The sequence below is a fragment of the Schistocerca gregaria genome, chromosome 3 (assembly GCF_023897955.1).
Source record: "Schistocerca gregaria isolate iqSchGreg1 chromosome 3, iqSchGreg1.2, whole genome shotgun sequence".
In the NCBI taxonomy this organism is placed as follows: domain Eukaryota; kingdom Metazoa; phylum Arthropoda; class Insecta; order Orthoptera; family Acrididae; genus Schistocerca; species Schistocerca gregaria.
The window spans coordinates 357,063,225-357,084,154 of NC_064922.1; the positions used below are offsets into that span (position 1 = coordinate 357,063,225).

Sequence of the window (20,930 nt, forward strand, 5' to 3'; positions counted from 1 at the left end):
AGTTCTAGAAGGACGACAGGACAAGGGAGACGCTCGTGATCGCGTGGGATTGCATCAGACGAGCCTATATAAGCAGGGCCGCTGGAGTTGCTGGGAGATTCCTTCTACAGTTGCCTCGGACGCTGGGCCTGTGTTACTCTGCCCTCGGGATGGGACTTAGTTTCTCGTGGCACTTAGTTGTACAGGGTACATGCAGGATTGCATAACTTACATTCAATGTGTTTGTGCCTTTAGGGTGGTCTTATCCCGCCTCGTGTTTCGTCTCAGTTATTTTATCAGAAGTATACGTCCTTTATCTCACCGAGTTCCCTTATCTGCTAAGAATTTCGAGCTTGTTTTCCAGCACCAGGACTTCGAGGAGGACGAGGTACCTCATTACTGGATTTAGCGTCCAGCTCCCATCCTGATCCGCTCGCAGGAAACTACGGACGCGACATGATACATGAAAATTTAATTAAGAGAAACTATGTATAAAGACACAAATGCACACACAACACGCAATGTTTTCAAATACCAGGCGTGAGATTTTCATATTTTTCCGCTCACTACGTTATTGCTACGGAAAAAATGAAAAGGACATTTTAACATGTAGTTAAATTTGGTACTGAGATGTGAAGCTTTAGAATTATTGAAGAAACAGTGCAAAACTGACCTTCTAATGCGTTTTTCTTGAGTAGTTCGAAAACCACGAGCTCCAATGAAAATGTAACATAGTACAAAATAAAACTACATTAAATTTCCTAAAAAAGATCCTGTTTATTTTTTCTGTACCATTAATAGTTTGCACGTAGTGAGCGAGAGAATATGAAAATGTTGTGTGTGGTTTTGGAAGGGATGGTGGGTTACATAAAACATATCGGTAGGAGCACCTGTATCACCCCATATTTAAGAAATATTTAAAAAAAGAAAGAAAGAACGAATGCTATGACCACCCAAACAGATGTGCATAGACTCGGGGATTCCGAGGTATGTACATAACATTTGAGCGATGTAGAATAGTGTAGCAACAATAGGTGTGGAAATAAGTTTATTTGTTCTTTGTCGGCGAAACGTGAGTTAGATCGAGGCTGCAAGTGAAATATCTAGTAAAAAGAGCTGGAACGTGTTCACTTGGAGCTGAGTTAATTCCTTTTATTTTATGTTACTTTTTAAAAAATTCTTATTCTCGATATCATGTTTTATTTCTACGTTAATATTACCAATGGTTGCTGTTAAAGTAACCTATTATTGTGTTCTTAATATAAAACATTTTATATCACTATGATAACCTAATACGTACGACCTATTTAATTCCCAGATAACAGGTCTAAAATTCGTACCAACAAATTTAATTTAATTGAACTGTCTTGGTCACCAAATAAACCCGATGGAACACATTTACGAATTATAAGGTGCCAGCTCCGCACCTGCAAGCCACCAGTCCGTAATCGTGAGACGCGTGCATAGGCATCTGGCACAATCCGGAAACCTACTAAGTATTTGTCGAGTGCATGCCGCTCATAATTTGTTTCGTTCCACAGGGTGAATCAACACGCTATTAAGCACGAGGTCTCAAAATATTTTGGATCATCAGTATTTTCAAATTGTGTCTGTAATCTGTTGTTCTAAAGACACGTTCCAAACCATAGCTTTATATGATGTACGGGAACTGGAAATAACTAACTTCATTTAAGTATTCCGTTTTATCACTGTATTCCTTATATAGTTGTGATTTTCTTAGTGTTACCGTAATTATCATCTCATCCATTGTAGTGAGCTTCTTTTACATTTGATGTGTATTTTTGCTTTCGTTGAACGCCACAGTCCAAACTCTAAATGCATTTAATCACATAGTAGTACTTAAAATTATTTTCTAAATATATAATAACAGTAATATTTCTAATGTAGTTGTTATTTTCATTACTTTCTCTAAATGATATACTCTAAAAAATAATACCTACCGTAGGACAGATTACGCAGTATCTGACGTACTTAATATACTGAGATTAATAAAACCCATTTGAAATAATAAACATTATTTTATAATACTGCGTTATCCCCCTCAATTATCTTTCTTGTTTCTTCTACACTACGCACCCACTTCTCGTATTCTGACTTCAAAACGGGTAAATTGATATAATTCTGCGTAGCAAAACTTGTTTGCAGGTGGTGTGGCTCCTGGCACAAACCGAGTTCTTTCTTTTTTACCGCAAATACTGATCACACTTTGTGCTAGAGCTATTAGTTCACATTTCAACTAATCAATCAATTAAGACTTCTAGCATTTCTTGCTGGATTCTAATACCGTTAGCTTTGTTTGTAAATCTCACGGCAAACTTTTTTTGAGAGGGTGGAACGTCCTAGCAATGAATCTTTATCACTATAGCTTACTTTTTGAGCTATGGCAAAATAGTATTTGACACTAACGCTTCGGATGTCATAATGTAAGACTTGGGCGAGGTACAGCGGTATCGACGTTATCAGCAAGTAGAAACTCATGTCGGAAGTGACCATGACTGCGATGAGGGCCCAGATGGCTGGAGTCAGCAAAATACTCTTCCACGGCACCGGCAGATTTGTCTGTAACAGCAATGAATAAACATTCTTCAGTTGAAATGACGAATATTTTTCTTTGTAAGTAGTGCGCCTATGGCGACTTTGCATGTCTGGTTGCCTGTGTTGGCAGTGGTAGTAAAATGTATTCCTCTCTCTGACACACAGACACATATTTAGATCTCTCAATCGCGGCCCATTAATTTGCAGGACACTAAAACGAAACAACCAATCACAATGTACCCCATAGCTGCCATCTTGGTAATGTTCAAAATTACCCAAATGATTTCAAACATTGGGGGTATGAATTAAACAACGCCTTCAGTCACCAAATTTTCGTGTTTTATTAACTGCACGATGCATTTCGGACCTTGTGGGTCCATCGTCAGGTGTAATTTGTCTTAATACATGTTTTATTTCTTCTCTTGGATGAGGTGAAATGCATAGTCCTGTCACGAAAAGATTTAAAGTTATATTATGAATTTCATAATTCAAACACGGAAAATATGTGCAAAATAGTGGAAAATGAAAAGAGTAAACTTACAACATAATCCAATGAAAGCATATTTAACGTTTTAGCACCGGCAAATATTCTTTTCTCCGTCGTTTTAGTACATTTCACTTCATCCAAGAGACACATTCGTACACATGTTTATAAACACTTCACAGATGTTTTTGTACATGGTGTTGTGAAAGATTAATTTATTCGTAGTGCTAAAAATATAACTATTAAACAATTGACATATGCAAGAAATAACTTTAGAATAGGTCTTTAAAATTACTGAAATAACTGTGGCTTGCAAAATCTGTTTGTTCATTTAACATAGATTCTAGTTTTTTTGATTTTGTGGAGGTATATCTCCAGTTATTCTAACAGACTTGGAGTCTTACCATTGCCTTCGTTATGTAGTATTATCAAATTGTTTTCTAGGCTGTTGATGACATGTTTCGCTTCCAACATATGTTGCGCAATGACTGATTTTTCGAAATTCTTGAGCCTGAAATCATTTACACGTTACTGAAAACGGGTCTTGAAATTTCTGCCTGTTTCCCCTACATAGTAGGCAGGACAACTGGGTCATGATACTTTGTACACTCCGCTGTTGTAGTATGTTTGTGTATTTGATTCTACATTATGGATGAGTAAGTTTCCTAACTTATAATTGGTTGAGAATGCAACTGTTACATGTGTTTTTCTGAAAAGATTGGCGATTTTTTGTGATATGGGGCCCAGGTGTGGGATACTGTCGAATATTTTCTCTTCTTTCTCATTGCGTCCATTCGTTGTTTTGCTTTTGTGTATCTGTCTGCTTAACTTGTCAGTTGTTTTGGCTGTGTAGCCTTTGCTTATGGCAGTGCTCTTTGTTGTATATATCACATTCTTGGCGGTTTTGTTCTTCTAAATCAAGGGAGTGTACTCTGTGTAGCATGCACCTAAATGCAGCATGTTTAATTGATACCTCCCATGTTTTGAATACAATTACGTTTTAAGCTGCAGAATATGTATAATATTAAATTAGATTTCAAATATTTATCAAAACACACGCACACACACACACACACACACACACACACACACACACACACACACACACACACAAACACAAACACACACTCACACACACCTGTACACCTGTACCCATACATCCTGTATTATTTATAAAAATATTCCAGTTTCATATAAATTGTGTAAATTGGGATCACGTTCAAAAGTATCCGAACACTCTGAATTTTTGTCATCACCTACATAAACATAAACACTGACGGAAAAAATCGCAACACCAAGAAGGAATTGTGCAACACTAAAACGAATGTTGCTAAGTGTGTTTTTACATCTGAAAAACCATGACTATCCAAATTTCAGTCGTGAAAGACTGGCGCTAGTAGCCCCACTATGAGCACGCAAATCAGGCTTACTTTAAATACATGCAGTAACCGTCATGAGCATTAGTTACCTTTGAGATTGGATGTAGCGAGCTGCTGTTAGTCAAGAATACCTTTAAGGCGACAAAGAATTATCAGTGCCTCTACGAGTTTGAGCGAGGTCATGTGATAGTGATACGATAAGTTGGATGCTGCTTCTGCGATACTGCAGAAAGACTTGGCAAGAATGTAGCTACTATGCATGATTTCTGGCAGCGGTGGTGACGAGTTTGTACGGTCTCTAGATGACCGGGCTCCATACAGCCACATTGGTGGCATCAGGGAGGTGTAATATCGATTGGCCCCTGCTGGCCGAAGGAAGTGATCGGTTTAACGACCTTCGTATTGTTTTCGGTTTAAAGTGAATATATATAGCGAGGTGGTCCGTTTCACCTGCGCGGTTGCTCCATGGCAAGCCGAGAAAAGTAAGAAAATCGGGATGTGACTGGACTTTGTTACGAGACACGATAACGAGAGGACGTATAGGAAGTGTGTAGAATGAAACAGTCATTGTTAGCCGCCATATTATATAATTTGTGTTTTTGAGATTCACAAGCAGTATGTAATGCTAATGTGTAGTTTAGTACCGGATAGAATGCAGTCAGGTGCATTTTAAAGGTAATTGCGAGTATTTAATTTTTATCAGAGGATTCTGTGAGGAAATAATATGCATTGCAAGCTTGTATAGGACTTCGAACATTTGGATGCTGATGTTTGCGGTACAACCTGCTTCTGTCACACGGTCAAAGCATAGAGAAAGCATTCTCTCATAAAAAGAACTCATTTCACTCACAGACAATCATCGAATGACTAAATGCGAATGACAGCGTTCCAGTTCGAAAAGATCTCATAGAAGTTTTCTTTCTCTTACATTTCAAGAATTTTACAGGCAAGCGTTGGATTCGGCAGCTGCTTCTCCGCCACGAGAGTAACTTGTTTACGTGTACGAAATTGCGTGCGCAGTGGGGATCGTCGACGCTGATAGTGTTCTTCACAGACATACAAACAGAGACACTACACACTCTAGTTCAGTAACAACGAGTATAATATTACCAGCTTGAAAACATTAACTCTGCTTTTGAGCAGTAAAATGATATAAAAAAGGAAGACCTTCGTGTTCCGTATTTGCCTCTGGCGCGTCTTACTGCACCTGCAGCGACAATTTCAGCGGCAGTTGGCATCACAGTGACACAAAGAACTGTTACAAATCGGTTGCTTCAAGGTTAGCTTCAAGCCAGACGCCCTGTAACGTGAATTCCAATGACCTCAGATCACCGTCAATTGCGACCACTGTAGTGTCAATCAGAGCTCGTTGGAGGGCAGGGTGCAGCTCTATTACGTTTTCTGATGAAAGCCGTTCTGCTTCGGTGTCGGTGGTGACCATGTGTTGGCCAGGAAACCGGTTGAGGGCCTGCAACCAACCTGTCTGTGTGTGAGGCACGCAGGACCTACACCTGCGGTTATGATCCCGGGTACGATTTCGTATGACAGCAGGAGCACTCTCATGGTTATCCCACGTAACCTGACTGAAAATCTGTACGTAAATCTGGTGATTCGACCTGTTGTGACGGTCGTGAACGTTAGTTACCTTTGAGTTTGGACCCTGGTGTTAGTCAAGAACACATTTAAGACGACAAAGACGCTATTATCCACACCTCACTGAGTTTGAACGAGGTCGTGTAATAGGGCTACGATAAGTTGTAGGCTCCCTTTGCGATACTGCAGAAAGACTTGTCAGGAATGTAACCATTGTACATGATTGTTGGCAGTGGTAGTCACGAGTGCGCACGATCTCTAGATGACCGGGCCCCAGACTGCCATTCATGAACAGCATACTAAGGGTGTTTTCCCACAGGACAACGTACGCTCACATACGACTGTTGTACCTGAACATGGTCTACAAAGTGTCGACATGTTGCCTTGGCCTGCTCGATCATCAGATCTGTCTCCAGTCGAGGACATACGGGGCATCAAGGGGCGACAACTCCAACCTCATCCACACCCAGCACTAACCTACCTGTAGTGACCGACCAAGAGCAACAGGCATGGAACTCCCTGAAACGACATCTGGCACCTGTACAACATAATGCATGCATGTTTGCCTGCTGTTATTAATGTACCAATATTTCAAATTTGTAGTGGCTTATCTGTGCTTTCATTAACCTCTAATCTGGACTAGCACTGGACTAGCACTCGGGAGGACGACGGCTCAATCCCGCGGTCGGCCATTCTCATTTAGGTTCTCCGTGATTTTCCTAAATCGCTTCAGGCAAATGCCGGGATGGTTCCTTTGAAAGGGCACGGCCGACTTCCTTCCCTTTCCTTCCCTAATCCAATGAGACCGATGAGCTCAGTTTGGTCTCCTCCTCCAAATAAACTCAACCCAATCCAACTCTAATCTCCCAACGTTAATCACATAAATATGTTACCTTGACACATGTATTCCCAAAATTTCATTACTCTACATTAATTATTTTTGGTATTGCGATTTTTTCTCGTCTGTGTGTATTGAGAATATTGTTGTATATTATCGTGTTTTCATGTCAAAGACTGTGTAGGCATGCAGAAGTATTTTATCTCTCTCTCTCATTGTTTGTGTCAAATAGTGTCTCAGAGCGCAGCAATTGTGAACGCCCATAGATCGCTCTCTGAACAATAACGAAAAATGCAAGGACAAATAAACACCCAAATTAAATATTTCCATATCTAAATTATTCTACATAATACATAATGCTTGTCGAGTATCACAGTGTGATTTGCACGACTAAAAAGTCTAAAAAAACGCATTAGCAACACAAAAATGCCATGTTTCTTGTAAGTGTCACAACATTAAGGCCTAGCTAAGGTGATGCAGCACAACGAGCCAGACCAAGCCAGAAACTGCACAAAATACACCTTGGCTAGAATACTATGCTAAGCAGACAAGGACATAAATAAATAGGCAGCCTGAATCACACTCAGCTACTGGAAGAATGCATTTAATGTGTGACACTAAATGCACGACTGTGGACTATCAGATTGGTTACCAGAATGCTATTTCCATGTGTAAATTATCTGCATTTTTTTTATACAACAGTACAAATCTCATGTGACTAAACTAACATACTAAGCAGGCAGTTAATAGTTTTTCCTAGGCCATAAGCACAAAAATGTTCAAATGTGTGTGAAATCTTATGGGACTTAACTGCTAAGGTCATCAGTCCCTAAACTTACACATTACTTAACCTAAACTCTCCTAAGGACAAACACACACACTCATGCCCGAGGGAGGACTCGAACCTCCACCTGGACCAGCCGCACAGTCCATGACTGCAGCGCCTAAGACCTCTCGGCTAACATAAGCACACATACATTGGCTGTGTCACTGTAGTTATCACACATAAATTTTTCTACATAACTCATGTCTAACTAAAATAACTTACCAACTACTCGAAGAGTGCAGTTAATGTGCAACCTACACTTGACGCCTAAAAACATTAATTCTAAAATCCAGTGCCACAATGCTACCTTAATTGTCTGTAAATAGATATAGATACTGATATTCCGATCTATGTTATTGATGGTACAGAATACGCAGAGGTCTGTTGGTGCATGTCAGAGTACGGTGCAGCGAGTAAGTGTGCAGACGTTTTCAGATGTGATAAGGGTGACTTAGGGTGGAAAATGGCTCAAAGAACATATACTGATGACGTTATGAGGGGTAGAATACTAGGACGATTGGAGGCTGGTCAAACACAGCAGGTCGTAGCACTGGCCGTCCGTGTGCAACAAAGTGTGATCTGAAGATCATGGCAACGATTCTAGCAGACAGGAAACGTGTCCAGGAGCTACAGTACGAGACGTCCACAATGTACAACACCACAAGAAGGCCGATATCTCACCATTACCGGCCGCAGACGACCACGGAGCACTGCAGGTAGCCTTGCTCGGGACCTTACCACAGCCACTGGAACAGCTGTCTCCAGACACACAGTCTACAGACGAATGAACAGTCATGGTTCATTTGCCCGGAGACCTGCAAGGTGCATTCCACTGACCCCTGCTCACAGGAGAGTTTGTAAAGCCCGGTGTCAAGAACACAGTACATGGTCATTGGAAAAGTGGTCCCAGGTTATGTTCACGAACGAGTTCAGGTATAGTGTGAACAGTGATTCTCGCCGGGTTTTCATCTGGCGCGAACCAGGAACCGGATACCAATCACTTAATGTCCTTCAAAGGGATCTGTATGGAGGTTGTGGTTTGAGGGTGTGGGGTGGGATTATGATTGGCGCACGTACACTGCTACATGTCTTTGACAGGGGAACTGTGACAGGTATGTGCGCCTTTTCAGGGATGCTGTGGGTCCCACCTTCCTCCTGATGGATGATAACGCACGGCCCCACCGAGCTGCGATCGTGGAGGAGTACCCTGAAACAGAAGACATCAGGGGAATGGAGTGGCCTGCCTGTTCTCCAGAGCTAAACCCCATCGAGCCCGTCTGGGATGCTCTCGGTCGACATATCGTTGCACGTCTTGAAACCCCTACGATACCTGAGGAGCTCCTACAGGCACTGGTGCAAGAATGGGAGGCTATACCCCAGCAGCTGCTCAACCACCTGATCCAGAGTATGCCAACCCGTTGTGCGGCCTGTGTACGTGTGCATGGTGATCATATCCCGTATTGATGTCGGAGTACATGCGCAGTAAACAGTGGCGTTTTGTTGCACAAATGTTGCGGGACGGTTTTCTCAACTTATCACCAATACCGTGTGTGTTCCCTCTGTGCCTATGCTATTAGCACCAGTTTTGTGTTGTGACACGTCGTGTGGGCACCACATTCTGCAATTATCCTTAATTTATGAGAATGAGTGTACATAAGTTGGTAATACGCAGAGACCTTCATAATGCACGTAATGCGAACGTAAATATAGCCAAAGACAATAGTGAAACAAGGCTCCACACAGAGACAAACCTTTCATATCTCTTTGCACCACAGGTCTCTGATCACGAACGAAAATTCGACGTTTGCAAACAAATTAAAATAATCCAGTTATCTGCTTCGCATGAATGGCCTTAAGCCGAGCTAAATTGAAGTCCCTCATTCACTTCTAAAACACCCTTATACGGTTGCAGTCATTTATTTACATGTTTTTGTTGTTGCAAATCACTATCAGCTTAGTGGGGTAGGTAGTATACTGCACACATGGCTAGTAAATCTGCTAGTGAAATCTCGTCGCTGAGAAGCGTCAGCGAGCCTTCTGTCTCTGACAAAATCTGTTCCTCATGTCGTGACCTATCACCCCTATATGTCTGAGGCAATGACTCTGTAAAACCCTGTTTATACCAACGGCCAGCGAGAGGGAACTTGTTAAAAACCTGCCTGGCAAACCCTGCACAAACATGAAGTGACACTTGCCGAAGGACTGAACACTGATTGCGTCAGACAGCATTTCAATTTCGTTCAGTTTATGTACAGTTCATCCTGAACTAAAAATATTATTTACGTATTTCTTCTAAAAATCCAAGGAGTGTATTTCTTCTAAAAATCCAAGGAGTGTAGTTCCGAGGTACCTGTTGAGATTAAGCGGACAAACTCATTGAAACGAATAGAAACGGTATTTATGATGGGCATCCAAACCAAACTAACACTCTGTCACCTTCTACATGGCACCTTCCAATTGTATAATGGAGAACACGCAAATAAAGCTTTTTGGGTGAGGCATTAAAGTTGGCTGCTTATATGCTGATGTAATGTTTTCACATATACCATCCAGCTACTAAGCCATACGAATGTCAATGGATGAGGATCTACTAGAGAAGACAGTACCTGTCAATTCAACGTCTGTTAACTGCTGGTATGTCGTGTTTATCGTGAAAAAGTATTTGTCATTTAAAAAGAGTGTGCAAAATTCATTGTAAGGGATGTTCCGTTAGGAGATGTGCCCTCTGTTCCACCCAGAAGTTTCTGTTAGCTGCAGCCTAGAGCGCAGATGTAGCTACGATATCTGAGCAGATTGGTCCGAGTTCGACTCCCCGTCTGCCGAGTATTTTTCTTTGGTACGAGGTCTGGAACGGCTCTCAGTCTCATGATGCCAACTGAGGAGCTACTTGAATGAGAAGCAGTGGGTCCACGCCAAGAAAGCCGACAAATAACTGGAGAGAGATGTGCTGCTCCCACACCTCTTCATACTGCATCTAAATGACGTCAGAGGATGACACGGCGGTCGGTCGGTGCCGACTGGTTTGTGCCAGAATGTCAAGCCGTTACAGACAAATAAGTGATAAACTTGGCAGCACCTCGTGAAGTTGAACCACTTTAGAAGTGGGGGCAATGTATGGGAAGATTACACAAGCACGCAGGTTTTCAGGTCAGCAGGATGGATCTCACACTAGAGACTATGTTTCCACACGCGTCAACTGCCACATGGTAAGTACACAAGTGTTGATGAATGGACATCACGTCACCTTCGCAGTTACATTTGTGGCGATCAGTGGTATACAGTGAATCAGATCACCACTGACTTGATGTCGGGGCTTCGGGAACCAATATATCCCAGTACAGTGCTGATGAGGAGACCACAGGGAATTGTATTTTTATAATTTTTGTTACATATGGTTCTTGAAGTTCGAGAATCAAATACCAATCTTCCAACGTCAGCAACGTGCATCGAGGCAACAGACAGCAGTGATGTCTCGCTGCAGTCAGCAACAACAAAAACACACCATCTCTATCAGCGCTATAACACGGAATATAGCCCGCATCTCGTGGTCGTGCGGTAGCGTTCTCGCTTCCCGCGCCCGGGTTCCCGGGTTTGATTCCCGGCGGGGTCAGGGATTTTCTCTGCCTCGTGATGCCTGGGTGTTGTGTTATGTCCTTAGCTTAGTTAGGTTTAAGTAGTTTTAAGTTCTACGGAACTGATGACCATAGATGTTAAGTCCCATAGTGCTCATAGCCATTTGAACCATTTTTAAACGGAATATATGGCTGAGCATGGACTCACTCTGTTCATAACCTCCAATGGAGCACTCAGCACCATCTAGTTAAGAGAGCAGTTCTGTACAAGTCTCTGATGGAACTTTAATTTCGTAAATGTTGGACTTGTGCTTCAAAACAAGAGTTTGTGATTGTGTGCATCAAGTGATGCTTTAGTGTTCGTAGACAGGTGTGTATATTCGACACACTCCTGTGTCAATAGATTGTATTAAGTTAAATAAATCTTTTTATCATTCTTGTAATAAAGTGAACTAACGTTTCTTATGTTATCGTTCCAATCAGCCATCGCCCAAAGGAATCAAGAACCCACAGTTATACCAGACGATTGTATTTCAGTCAGGTATTAGCAATGATGTATGGATAATTCGAAAAGACATCATGCATCATTCACGCTTGCTGCAGTGCCTATCAGAGGCACATCAAGACCAGATGCGAATAAAAAGAATGGCTCTAAGCACTATGGGACTTAACATCTGAGGTCATCAGTCCCCTAGGCTTAGAACCACTTAAACCGAACTAACCTAAGGACATCACACTCATCCATGTCCGAGGGAGGATTCCAACCTGCGACAGTAGCAGTCGCGCGGTTCCGGACTGGAGCGCCTAGAACAGCTCGGCACAGCGGCCGGCAGTTGCGAATCAGTCATGCGAGAGTATCGTGTATAGGGAGACAGAGCCATATGACAGTGTTGGCTGAGAGACATCGAAGAGTAGGTCCAGACACTAAATATGAAAGGTTTTTCTTGCTCTGTGCACAATGGCCCATTTCCTTGCCGATTTTGAAAGAACTACAGGTACTTGAATGAATGCGTCGATAGTTTGACGTCTTGTTTGTGTTGTGTGATGATGAGAGAATTTAGAGGGCGAACCCCAGTGCCGGCACAGTGCTCCATTCTCTTGCATGCTACGGAGGAAGCCACCAAGCTTAACGTGCCCGTCTGACGGACGGATCATTTCAACAGTGCTAAGCCCTCACGCCGTGATACACCGTGGGAAGGTTTTGGAAACTGATCCAGTACACTGGTGTAAAGTCAAGTGATCAAGAACTCTAAGCCGCCTCCCATGCTCCCTTTACTGTCGAAAAACTGGTAATGAAAATTTTTCGACACTTCTGCTCCACAAACTGTACTAAAAATGATGTACTTTGACGAGATCTTTATTGCATTAAAACACCTAACTACATATGTTGATAATTCGCAGAGACCTCCGTAATGCACGTAATGCGAACGTAAATATAGCAAATACAATGGTGAAACAAGGCTCCACACAGAGACGAATATTGCATTTCTCTTTCCACCACAGGTCTCTCATCACGAACGAAAATTTGTCTTTTGCAACAAATGCTTTACATGAATGGCCTTAGGCCGAGCTAAATCGAAGTCCCTCATCTTTATACGGTTACAGTCATTTATTTACATGTTTTTGTTGTTGCAAATCACTATCACTTTAGTGGGGTAGGTAGTATACCGTACACATGGCTAGTAAATCTGCTAGTGTGGTGAAATCTCGTCATATCGGCCAATACTAAAGGACAGGTAACGTTTGGTTACCTTTGAGTCGTCATCACCTACCTCACACGCATGCATCAACAAGCTCTGCTAAGAGGCGGTCTGATCACATTGAGCTAGCTGACCAGACATATATCGCAAATAACGACTGGGGTGGGTCTTAACCGTGGCTTACATGTCGTGGAACTTACAGCCCGTCTTGGATCCACACATATTACAAACATTTATGTATGTATGTATGTATGTATGTATGTATGTTTCACATCTCCTCCTTAATCACTGAACCGATTTCAATCTAAATTGGTGCATCTATCTGGAGAGAATCGCTGTGCAATTAAGAACCACCTACCTATCAAAGGGGTCGGGGCTGGGGGTGAAAAATCAGTGTAGGCCTCGTCGCGCTTATACCCTAATTTATTCATCCAGTAATTGAGAATGCGAGCGCTTAGTGACCTACAACAAACCTTACGCCAAATTTCAAACCACCACGAAGCTTGTTTTTCTCGTTGAGAACCCTCAACAAAATGGTGAAAGGAAAACAAGTTTATCGCTCACTACATTTCTGCTGTTCATGCAGTAAAATTGCCATATGAAGCATGACGTTTTAATTTGTTGCTTCTTTACTGATAACTGTATTCCCGGCACATTTCGTACACAGCATTCATGTATACCACCAGATGTACCACCAGAATTATAGCATTGTAAGACGCAAAATTTAGGAGACAGGACGTCATAAACATTGAGCAGCTTGAAAAGGAAACTGCAAGGCAAAATTCGATAGAGACAGAGGTGAAATATGTGGATAAATAAGTGTGAAATATGTTAAATCTATGTGAAATATGTTTGTCATGTGTGTAAAAGGGTAAAAAGCTTAAACTAAACACCTGAAATTTGGTAAACATATTAGATACAATCGGGAAATAAATACTGTGCGGGAAGGAACGTCCAGCCTCCAATTGGGGTGGGGGTGATGACGTGGAAAGTGAAGGGGACAGAGAGGGAAAGAGGAGGAGATGGCCAGAGGGAGGGCAGAGGAGGAGGTGGACAGAGACAAAGGGGATGAAGAGCTGGGCAGAGGGAAGGAAGACGAGGAGATGACAGAGAAAGAAAAGAGGAGGAACTGGACAGACCAAGGAGGGAGGAGAGGATGAACACTGAAAGAGGAGAGCAGGATATAAACAGGGAGAGAGCGATGGAACAGATCGACAGAATGAGGGGGGAGAAGGAGATGGACCGGGTGCGAAGGAAGAAATGGACAGAAGGAGAAGGAGCAGATGGACAGAGAGAGGGGTGGAAGAGGTGGACAGACAGTGCAGTATTGAGGAGACGAGATGGACAGAGAAAAGAGGAGGGAAGTCTGGAATAAATACTTACCCAGGAAAGGCCGGGTACTCGGGTAGACATTAAAATAAAACTTAACGTCATCATCGTAAAATCTGCTCACACAATCGGAGGCCCGCCGTATCTGTGGAACAGCAAATGCCTCTTCATTTGTAGAGTGAGAACTGGCTGAGGTCGACAGAGAGCTTAGGGTACCTTCCTACACGTTGCCAGTTGGTGTCTCGATGCGCGAGAGGCTATGTTACCGTAGATATTCAGTCGTTATTGCCCCAGTTTTGGTTTCATTACACTTCGTCTTTTGTACTCTTCTCGCTGTAGAGCACATACCTGCCTGACGTAAACATTAATAATACTAACAATTTGAAGGATAGTATATAGGCCACAGCTGAAGTTTTCATCGCAAGTGAAGCCTACTACCTATCTTCTTTACATGAAAGACTTATCGTTTCGTCATTTGACATTAAAACTGAAATATACAGATGCTTCTAATAACTCGACAGCGAACACTAGCGAGAAGCAGAACGGAATTTCAGGCACAGGCGGTTCCGTTGAACGAAATAGAGATTCACTTGACGAGTTCGGATAAGATAGAACCAAGGAATTTACGAAAACTGAAGGCAATAAACTTCCTGCCTCATGTCCTCACTGTACACGCATATATCTAAATTTTCGCAAAAGCCTAGTAGCAGCAGAACAAACGCAGAAAGATTGCATCAGGGCTGTGACAGACCAATGGATATTTGGAAGAAAAAGATACCAGACTCCCATCCCTCTAGAGAAATCAGCTGAAGAAGTCTAAGAAAGTGTGAAAAGAGGTGGCACATGTCTGGGTAACACGCTTGCTGACTTATTTTAGCGTTACCAACACTTTGCCGACTCCTGAATAAGTCTTACTCGTCCTGCCTTTCCGGTGACTTGTCTTCTGATGTGTTGTGAAAATCAGAAGCAGATAATCTGATGTCTTGCGAATAAGGTACTAATTCAGCAGTCAGCAAAGGAATGTAGCGGCCAGCCATCATTTGCAGCTGGTCAACAGCTATCGCCAGTTGCAGTCGGTTATTAACAAGGCTCTACTTCCATTAGACGATCATTCAACTTATGTGCTACGGGACAACCGTTTCCCATCACCGTACCTGAGCTACTACTGTCTCTTCACACAAACAACGTGATGATTTGCAAGTACATTACAATGAGCAGCTTAAATCTCTTCACCAGATACACAACCATGTTAACGACCACTCTGAAATGGAAGGTTCTTGTATAGGCACACACCTCGTTTCGCTACGTAGTTCACATATTGTTTGATTATGTCGATGTAGTAAAAGCACTTTTTCATTATTTGCTCTCTGATTACATTTTCCATTCATGCAGGAAGTTGTAGATCCAAAACTGAGTGTAGTATATTTGCATATGATACCTAACTCCCCAAAAAAATCAAAATCTTTAAACTTCATGGCAGATTAAAACTGTATGCCGGACCGAGACTCGAACTCGGGAGCTTTGCCTTTCGTGGGCAAGTGCCCTACCATCTGAGCTACCCAAGCACGAGTCACGTCCCGTCCTCACAGCTTTACTTCTGCCAGTACCTCGTCTCCTACCTTCCGAACTTCACAAAAGTTCTTCTGCGAACCTTGCAGAACTAGCACTCCTGAAAGAAAGAATACTGCGGAGACATGGCTTAGCCACAGCCTGGGGGATGTTTCCAGGTCCGCAGGAGACCTTCTGTGAAGTTTGGAAGGTAGGAGACGAGGTACTGGCAGAAGTAAAGCTGTGAGGACGGGGCCTGAGTCGTGCTTGGGTAGCTCAGATGGTAGAGCACTTGCCCGCGAAAGGCAATGTTCCCGAGTTCGAGTCTCGGTCCGGGACACAGTTTTAATGTGCTAGGAAGTTTCATTTCAGCGCACACTCCGCTGCAAAGTGAATATCTCATTCTGAAAATCTAAATCTTATTTTAAGCCATTACATCTGGTACCCACTGTAGACCCAATATATTCAATATATTACGTCACTACATGTCGGCAAGACACTGCATACTGCTGGAAGCTAAGAGCTGCGTAATTCTTCGGTAGCGATTTATACAGTTAGACAACTCTTTATGCCCCGAATTATCCAATGACTATGTCTGTAGAAAATTTATCCAGTGCGGCACAGATATCACTTTGGAATATAACAGGCAGGTATACACAGAAATGTACATTCTATAGGTGGGAACATATCGTAATTTGCATTTCTTTTACTGTCATTGCCAACTGGTCTCCAGTTCAATGCATTCTGTCGGAGCTGAGGAAAATACTTCAATTAAGCTGTAGCAAGTCGTAGCTTAGTCTTATTTGAATATTTTACCAATGCTTCTTACTTACCTATCGGGGTGGTACGTCTCGTTACTATCAGCCATCGTCGGCACCAGCCGTCTTGCAGAGGAAGACTCCAGAGGAGGCAAGCTGCCATGTCGCCTATTTAAAGTATCGGAAATCTATGGTAGGTGTGTGCGTTTGAGTTACCTTGGCAGCTGACTTTATCGTAGCCTCGATGTAGCTGCGTTCGACTGGGTCGATGTACGGGTGCTGTGCCGGTGAATCCGCAGCCTGCAGGAACCAAGACAAACTCCACAGCAGACCGACGGCTCCAAAAACGTAAAAGGAAAGCGGCCAGCCAATCGCTGTCTCGCACAGAGCGCCCGTTGCCGCCATGGACACCAGGCTCCCAACAAATAACCCTGTTAGCAGACAAATGTACCAGAAACTAGTAACCGAGGCTAAATCTCACTGATAGCACTGTGTGATCTCTAACTGCCTGGTCAGCGTAAGATCCACTAGCCAATTAAAATAAGACAGTAAGTAATATAATAGTGTCCCCCGTCGATCCAGAAAGTTTCAGGACTAGATTAATAACAAAAAGACAAAAGTTAAGACCGCGGTTTCATATTCAGGTCTTCTACATAGCCTCCTCTCACTTGAGTACAAAACACAGAATGGTCATAAAATCTAATGAAACCGCCAGAAAAGTTATTTTGGATGAGGTTCAACTCGTGTATCACAGTGGTTTGAATGACTGTCATATCGTCAAAGCGTTGTCCATTCATGCGAATTTCTGCACTTTGCTATTTGTGGTACGTTTTTATTAATAACAGGCAACGGCCTTGCCGTAGTGGATACACCAGTTCCCGTGAGATCACCGAAGTTAAGCGCTGTCGGGCGTGGCCTGTACTTGGTTGGGCGACCATCCGGGCCGCCATGCGCTGTTGCCATTTTTCGGTGTGCACTCAGCCTCGTGATGCCAATTGAGGAGCTACTCGACCGAATAGTAGCGGCTCCGATCAAAGAAAACCATCATAACGACCGGGAGAGCGGTGTGCTGACCACACATCCCTCCTATCCTCATCCCCAACTGAGGATGATACGGCGGTCGGATGGTCCCGATGGGCCACTTGTGGCCTGAAGACTGAGTGTTTATTGATAACACCACGTCTCTTCGCCAGTGACAATTTATCCAGAAAAGAATTCCAGTAACAAAAGGCAGGATGCAGACTATAAGGAAGTCTGTACTGTAATTGTTGCTAATGTAACATGATGCGGGGATTAAATGAACAGATAAGTATGTAATAGAAGCCTTTGAAATAAGGTGCTACAGAAAAAGCTGAAAATTGTGTATGTCATTAAAGGCGCATTTTCGGTGACCTGACACTCGGAAGGGCAACAACACACTGGCCCGCTGACCGCCGCGGTAGGCGGGCGCCGTCGCTTGCTGCAACGTAATAGCCCGCCAGTCGCCACAGAACGCGGCGAGGGGTTCTGCGATTGCCGCGGGCTACAGCGAACTGGGCAGCCAAAACCCAAGGCGCTTCGATTGGAATACGGCGGACGGACGGAACTGTCTTTTTATCGAGTTGCTGGAAATAGTAAACCAATATGAAAGTGTCTGCGGAAGGTGCTGTGGCCATTGGACTCTTGGTAGGTCGTTGGAAGAAGAAAAGGAAGCGCAGAAGCAGAAAACACATACACTGGGTCATGCTTTCCCACGTAAAAGAAGAAGCAACGTAACTTTATTTGCCTTTTACAACGAGTTAAGAAACTATGAGGACAATTTTTTTAACTACACTACAATGTCAGCATCTTCCTTCGTCGAACTACTTTTCAAAATTAGAGGAACAGTAACTGGAACGTCAACAAAGTTGTGTTCGTGTATATACCCTGAAGAAAGGCTGCTGGTGACGATCAGGTAGGCATGTTACTATTCTATTTAAATACTTTAATAATATAAGGTTTTGTTTAATTAAGTACATAGATCAACAATGAGAATATTTTCATTGAAACTTAATACTGATTGTTCACATTATTACACATGTTAATCTATTCGTAATGGTTACTTGGTTGGGAATGACCCGATACATGAGATGAAGTTGGTGGAAAGCATACATCTGTTACATTTTCGTATATACACACATCAAAAAAAGTTTTGCGTCACCTCGGTTCCGAGAGTCCCGGAACCTGTACAGATAACTGGATTAGAGATCATCACAAACATCATTTCCGCCCTTCTTATTGCTAATGAAAACCACACATTGCATGTTGTACTACCATACAGCGAGACCTTCTGAGATGGTGGTCCAGATTGTTGTACACACCATTACCTCTTATACCCAGTAGCACGTCCTCTTGCATTGATGCATGTCTGTATTCGTCGTGGCATACTATCCACAAGTTCATCAAGGCACTGTTGGTCCAGATTGTTCCACTCCTCAACAGCAATTCGGCGTAGATCCCTCAAAGTGGTTAGTGGATCACGTCGTCCATAAACAGCCCTTTTTAATCTATCCCAGGCACGTTCCATAGGGTTCATGCCTCGAGAACCTGCTGGCCACAACTCGAGCGATGTCGTTATCCTGGACAAGTCATACACAAGATGTGCACGATGGGAACGCAAATTGTCGTCCATGAAGACGAATGCCTCGTCAATATGCTGCCGATATGGCTGCACTATCGGTCGGAGGATGGCATTCACGTATCGTGCAGCCGTTATGGCGCCTTCCATGAACACCAGCGGCTTACGTCGGTCTCACATAATGCCACTCAAAAACAGTAGGAAACCTCCACCTTGCTGGACTCGCTGGACAGTGTGTCTAAGGCGTTAATCCTGACTGGGTTGCCTGCAAACAAGTCTCCGACGATTGTCTGGTTGAAGCCATATGCAGCACTCATCGGTGAAGAGAACGTGATGCCAATCCCGAGCGGTCCATTAGGCATGTTGCTGGGCCCCTCTGTACCGCGCTGCATCGTGCCGCGGTTGTAAAGATGGACCTAGCCATGGACGTCGGGAGTGAAGTTGCGCATCATGCAGCAGCCTATTGCACACAGTTTGAGTCCTAACGCGACGCCCTGTGGCTGTACAAAAAACATTATTCAACATGGTGGCGTTGCTGTCATGGTTCCTCCGAGGCATAATCCGTAGGTAGCGGTCATCCACTGCAGTAGTAGCCCTTGAGCGACCTGTGCGAGTCATGTCATCGACAGTTCCTGTCTCTCTGTATCTCCTCCATGTCCAAACAACATCGCTTTGGTTCACTCCGACACGCCTGGACGCTTAGCTTGTTGAGAGCCCTTCCTGGCACACAGGTATAATGACAACGCGATCAAACCGAAGTATTGACCGTCTAGGCATGGTTGAACTGCAGACAACACGAGCCGTCTACCGCCTTCGTGGTGGAATGGCTGGAACTGATCGACTGTCGAACCCCCTCCGTCTAATAGGCGCTGCTCATGCTTGGTTTTTTAAATCTTTGGGTGGGTTTAGTGACATCTCTCAACAGTCAAAGGTACTGTGTCTGTGGTACAATAGCCACAGTCAATGCCAATCGTCAGGAGTTTTGGGAACTGGGGTGATAGAAAACTTTTTTGATGTGTGTATTTGTTTAGGTAGTTGATGGCTGCCCAGTATTTATGGAGTTAGTATTCCGTAGACAGTTCTGGGACGGAAAGATCTGTTGATAAGGAGTATCCATGATCACTTTGACATACTGATTTTGGTTATTGCCTTTAAATGCTCAGAGACTTGTTTAAAATCAGTCAACAATGGGAAGAGAAAGTGGCTGTCAAGATCATCGTCGTTTTTTGTTAGAATTTCCTTCAGTATCTCTATGTTTTCAGTTTCTGTGTAATTAGCCTTTTCTTCGCTCTTGATGACAGCAATCTGAAGTCTCAAGTGGTTCTTCAGTCGACTCAACTTCTGTATCCAGTTGAACTCAAACTGTTAGTCGTATTACTTCGTGCAACAACGTATACAAGAAACAAGAACTGGTTGCAGTAGAGCTACATGGATTTCCGTGTAGCACCAGTTCCACTTTTCGTATTTCTGACTTTCCGATATTCTCTCACAAAAGCATCTCGCAGAATTTTCCATTTCTTTTGCAGCGACAGAATTGGAAAGTAATGTATTTTATGTTTTAGGTGCTTGGCTTCTGGATGCTCTTTTGCTGACATTAACTCCATTTATCGCTTTTGAAGAACTATAGTCAGCGAAATGGTACAACAAGTTTCTCAAGCGATATGGATCAAGGTGCCTTCCATAATCGATGACAGGAATTTGGTTGGATATAGCTGAAATATTTGAATCAAGAGGACATTTTCCTCATGTTGCAGAAGCTGTAGATGGGAAAC

At 43.1% G+C, this 20,930-nt stretch overlaps 1 protein-coding gene and 1 pseudogene across 2 annotated transcripts in view; one reads left to right on the top strand and one right to left on the bottom strand.

Moving 5' to 3' along the window:
* The window catches only part of LOC126354595 (sialin-like), a 107,894-nt gene that overhangs the window by 41,129 nt on the left and 45,835 nt on the right, over window positions 1-20,930 (bottom strand). For both annotated transcript variants that reach the window (XM_050004345.1, XM_050004346.1), the window contains 2 exons: window positions 16,779-16,993; window positions 2,407-2,559 (listed from right to left, as the gene is read on the bottom strand). In XM_050004345.1, coding sequence (XP_049860302.1) covers window positions 2,407-2,559; window positions 16,779-16,993 — 368 coding nt within the window. The remainder of the gene's footprint in view (window positions 1-2,406; window positions 2,560-16,778; window positions 16,994-20,930) is intronic.
* LOC126356687 (5S ribosomal RNA) lies at window positions 17,407-17,524 on the top strand (annotated as a pseudogene).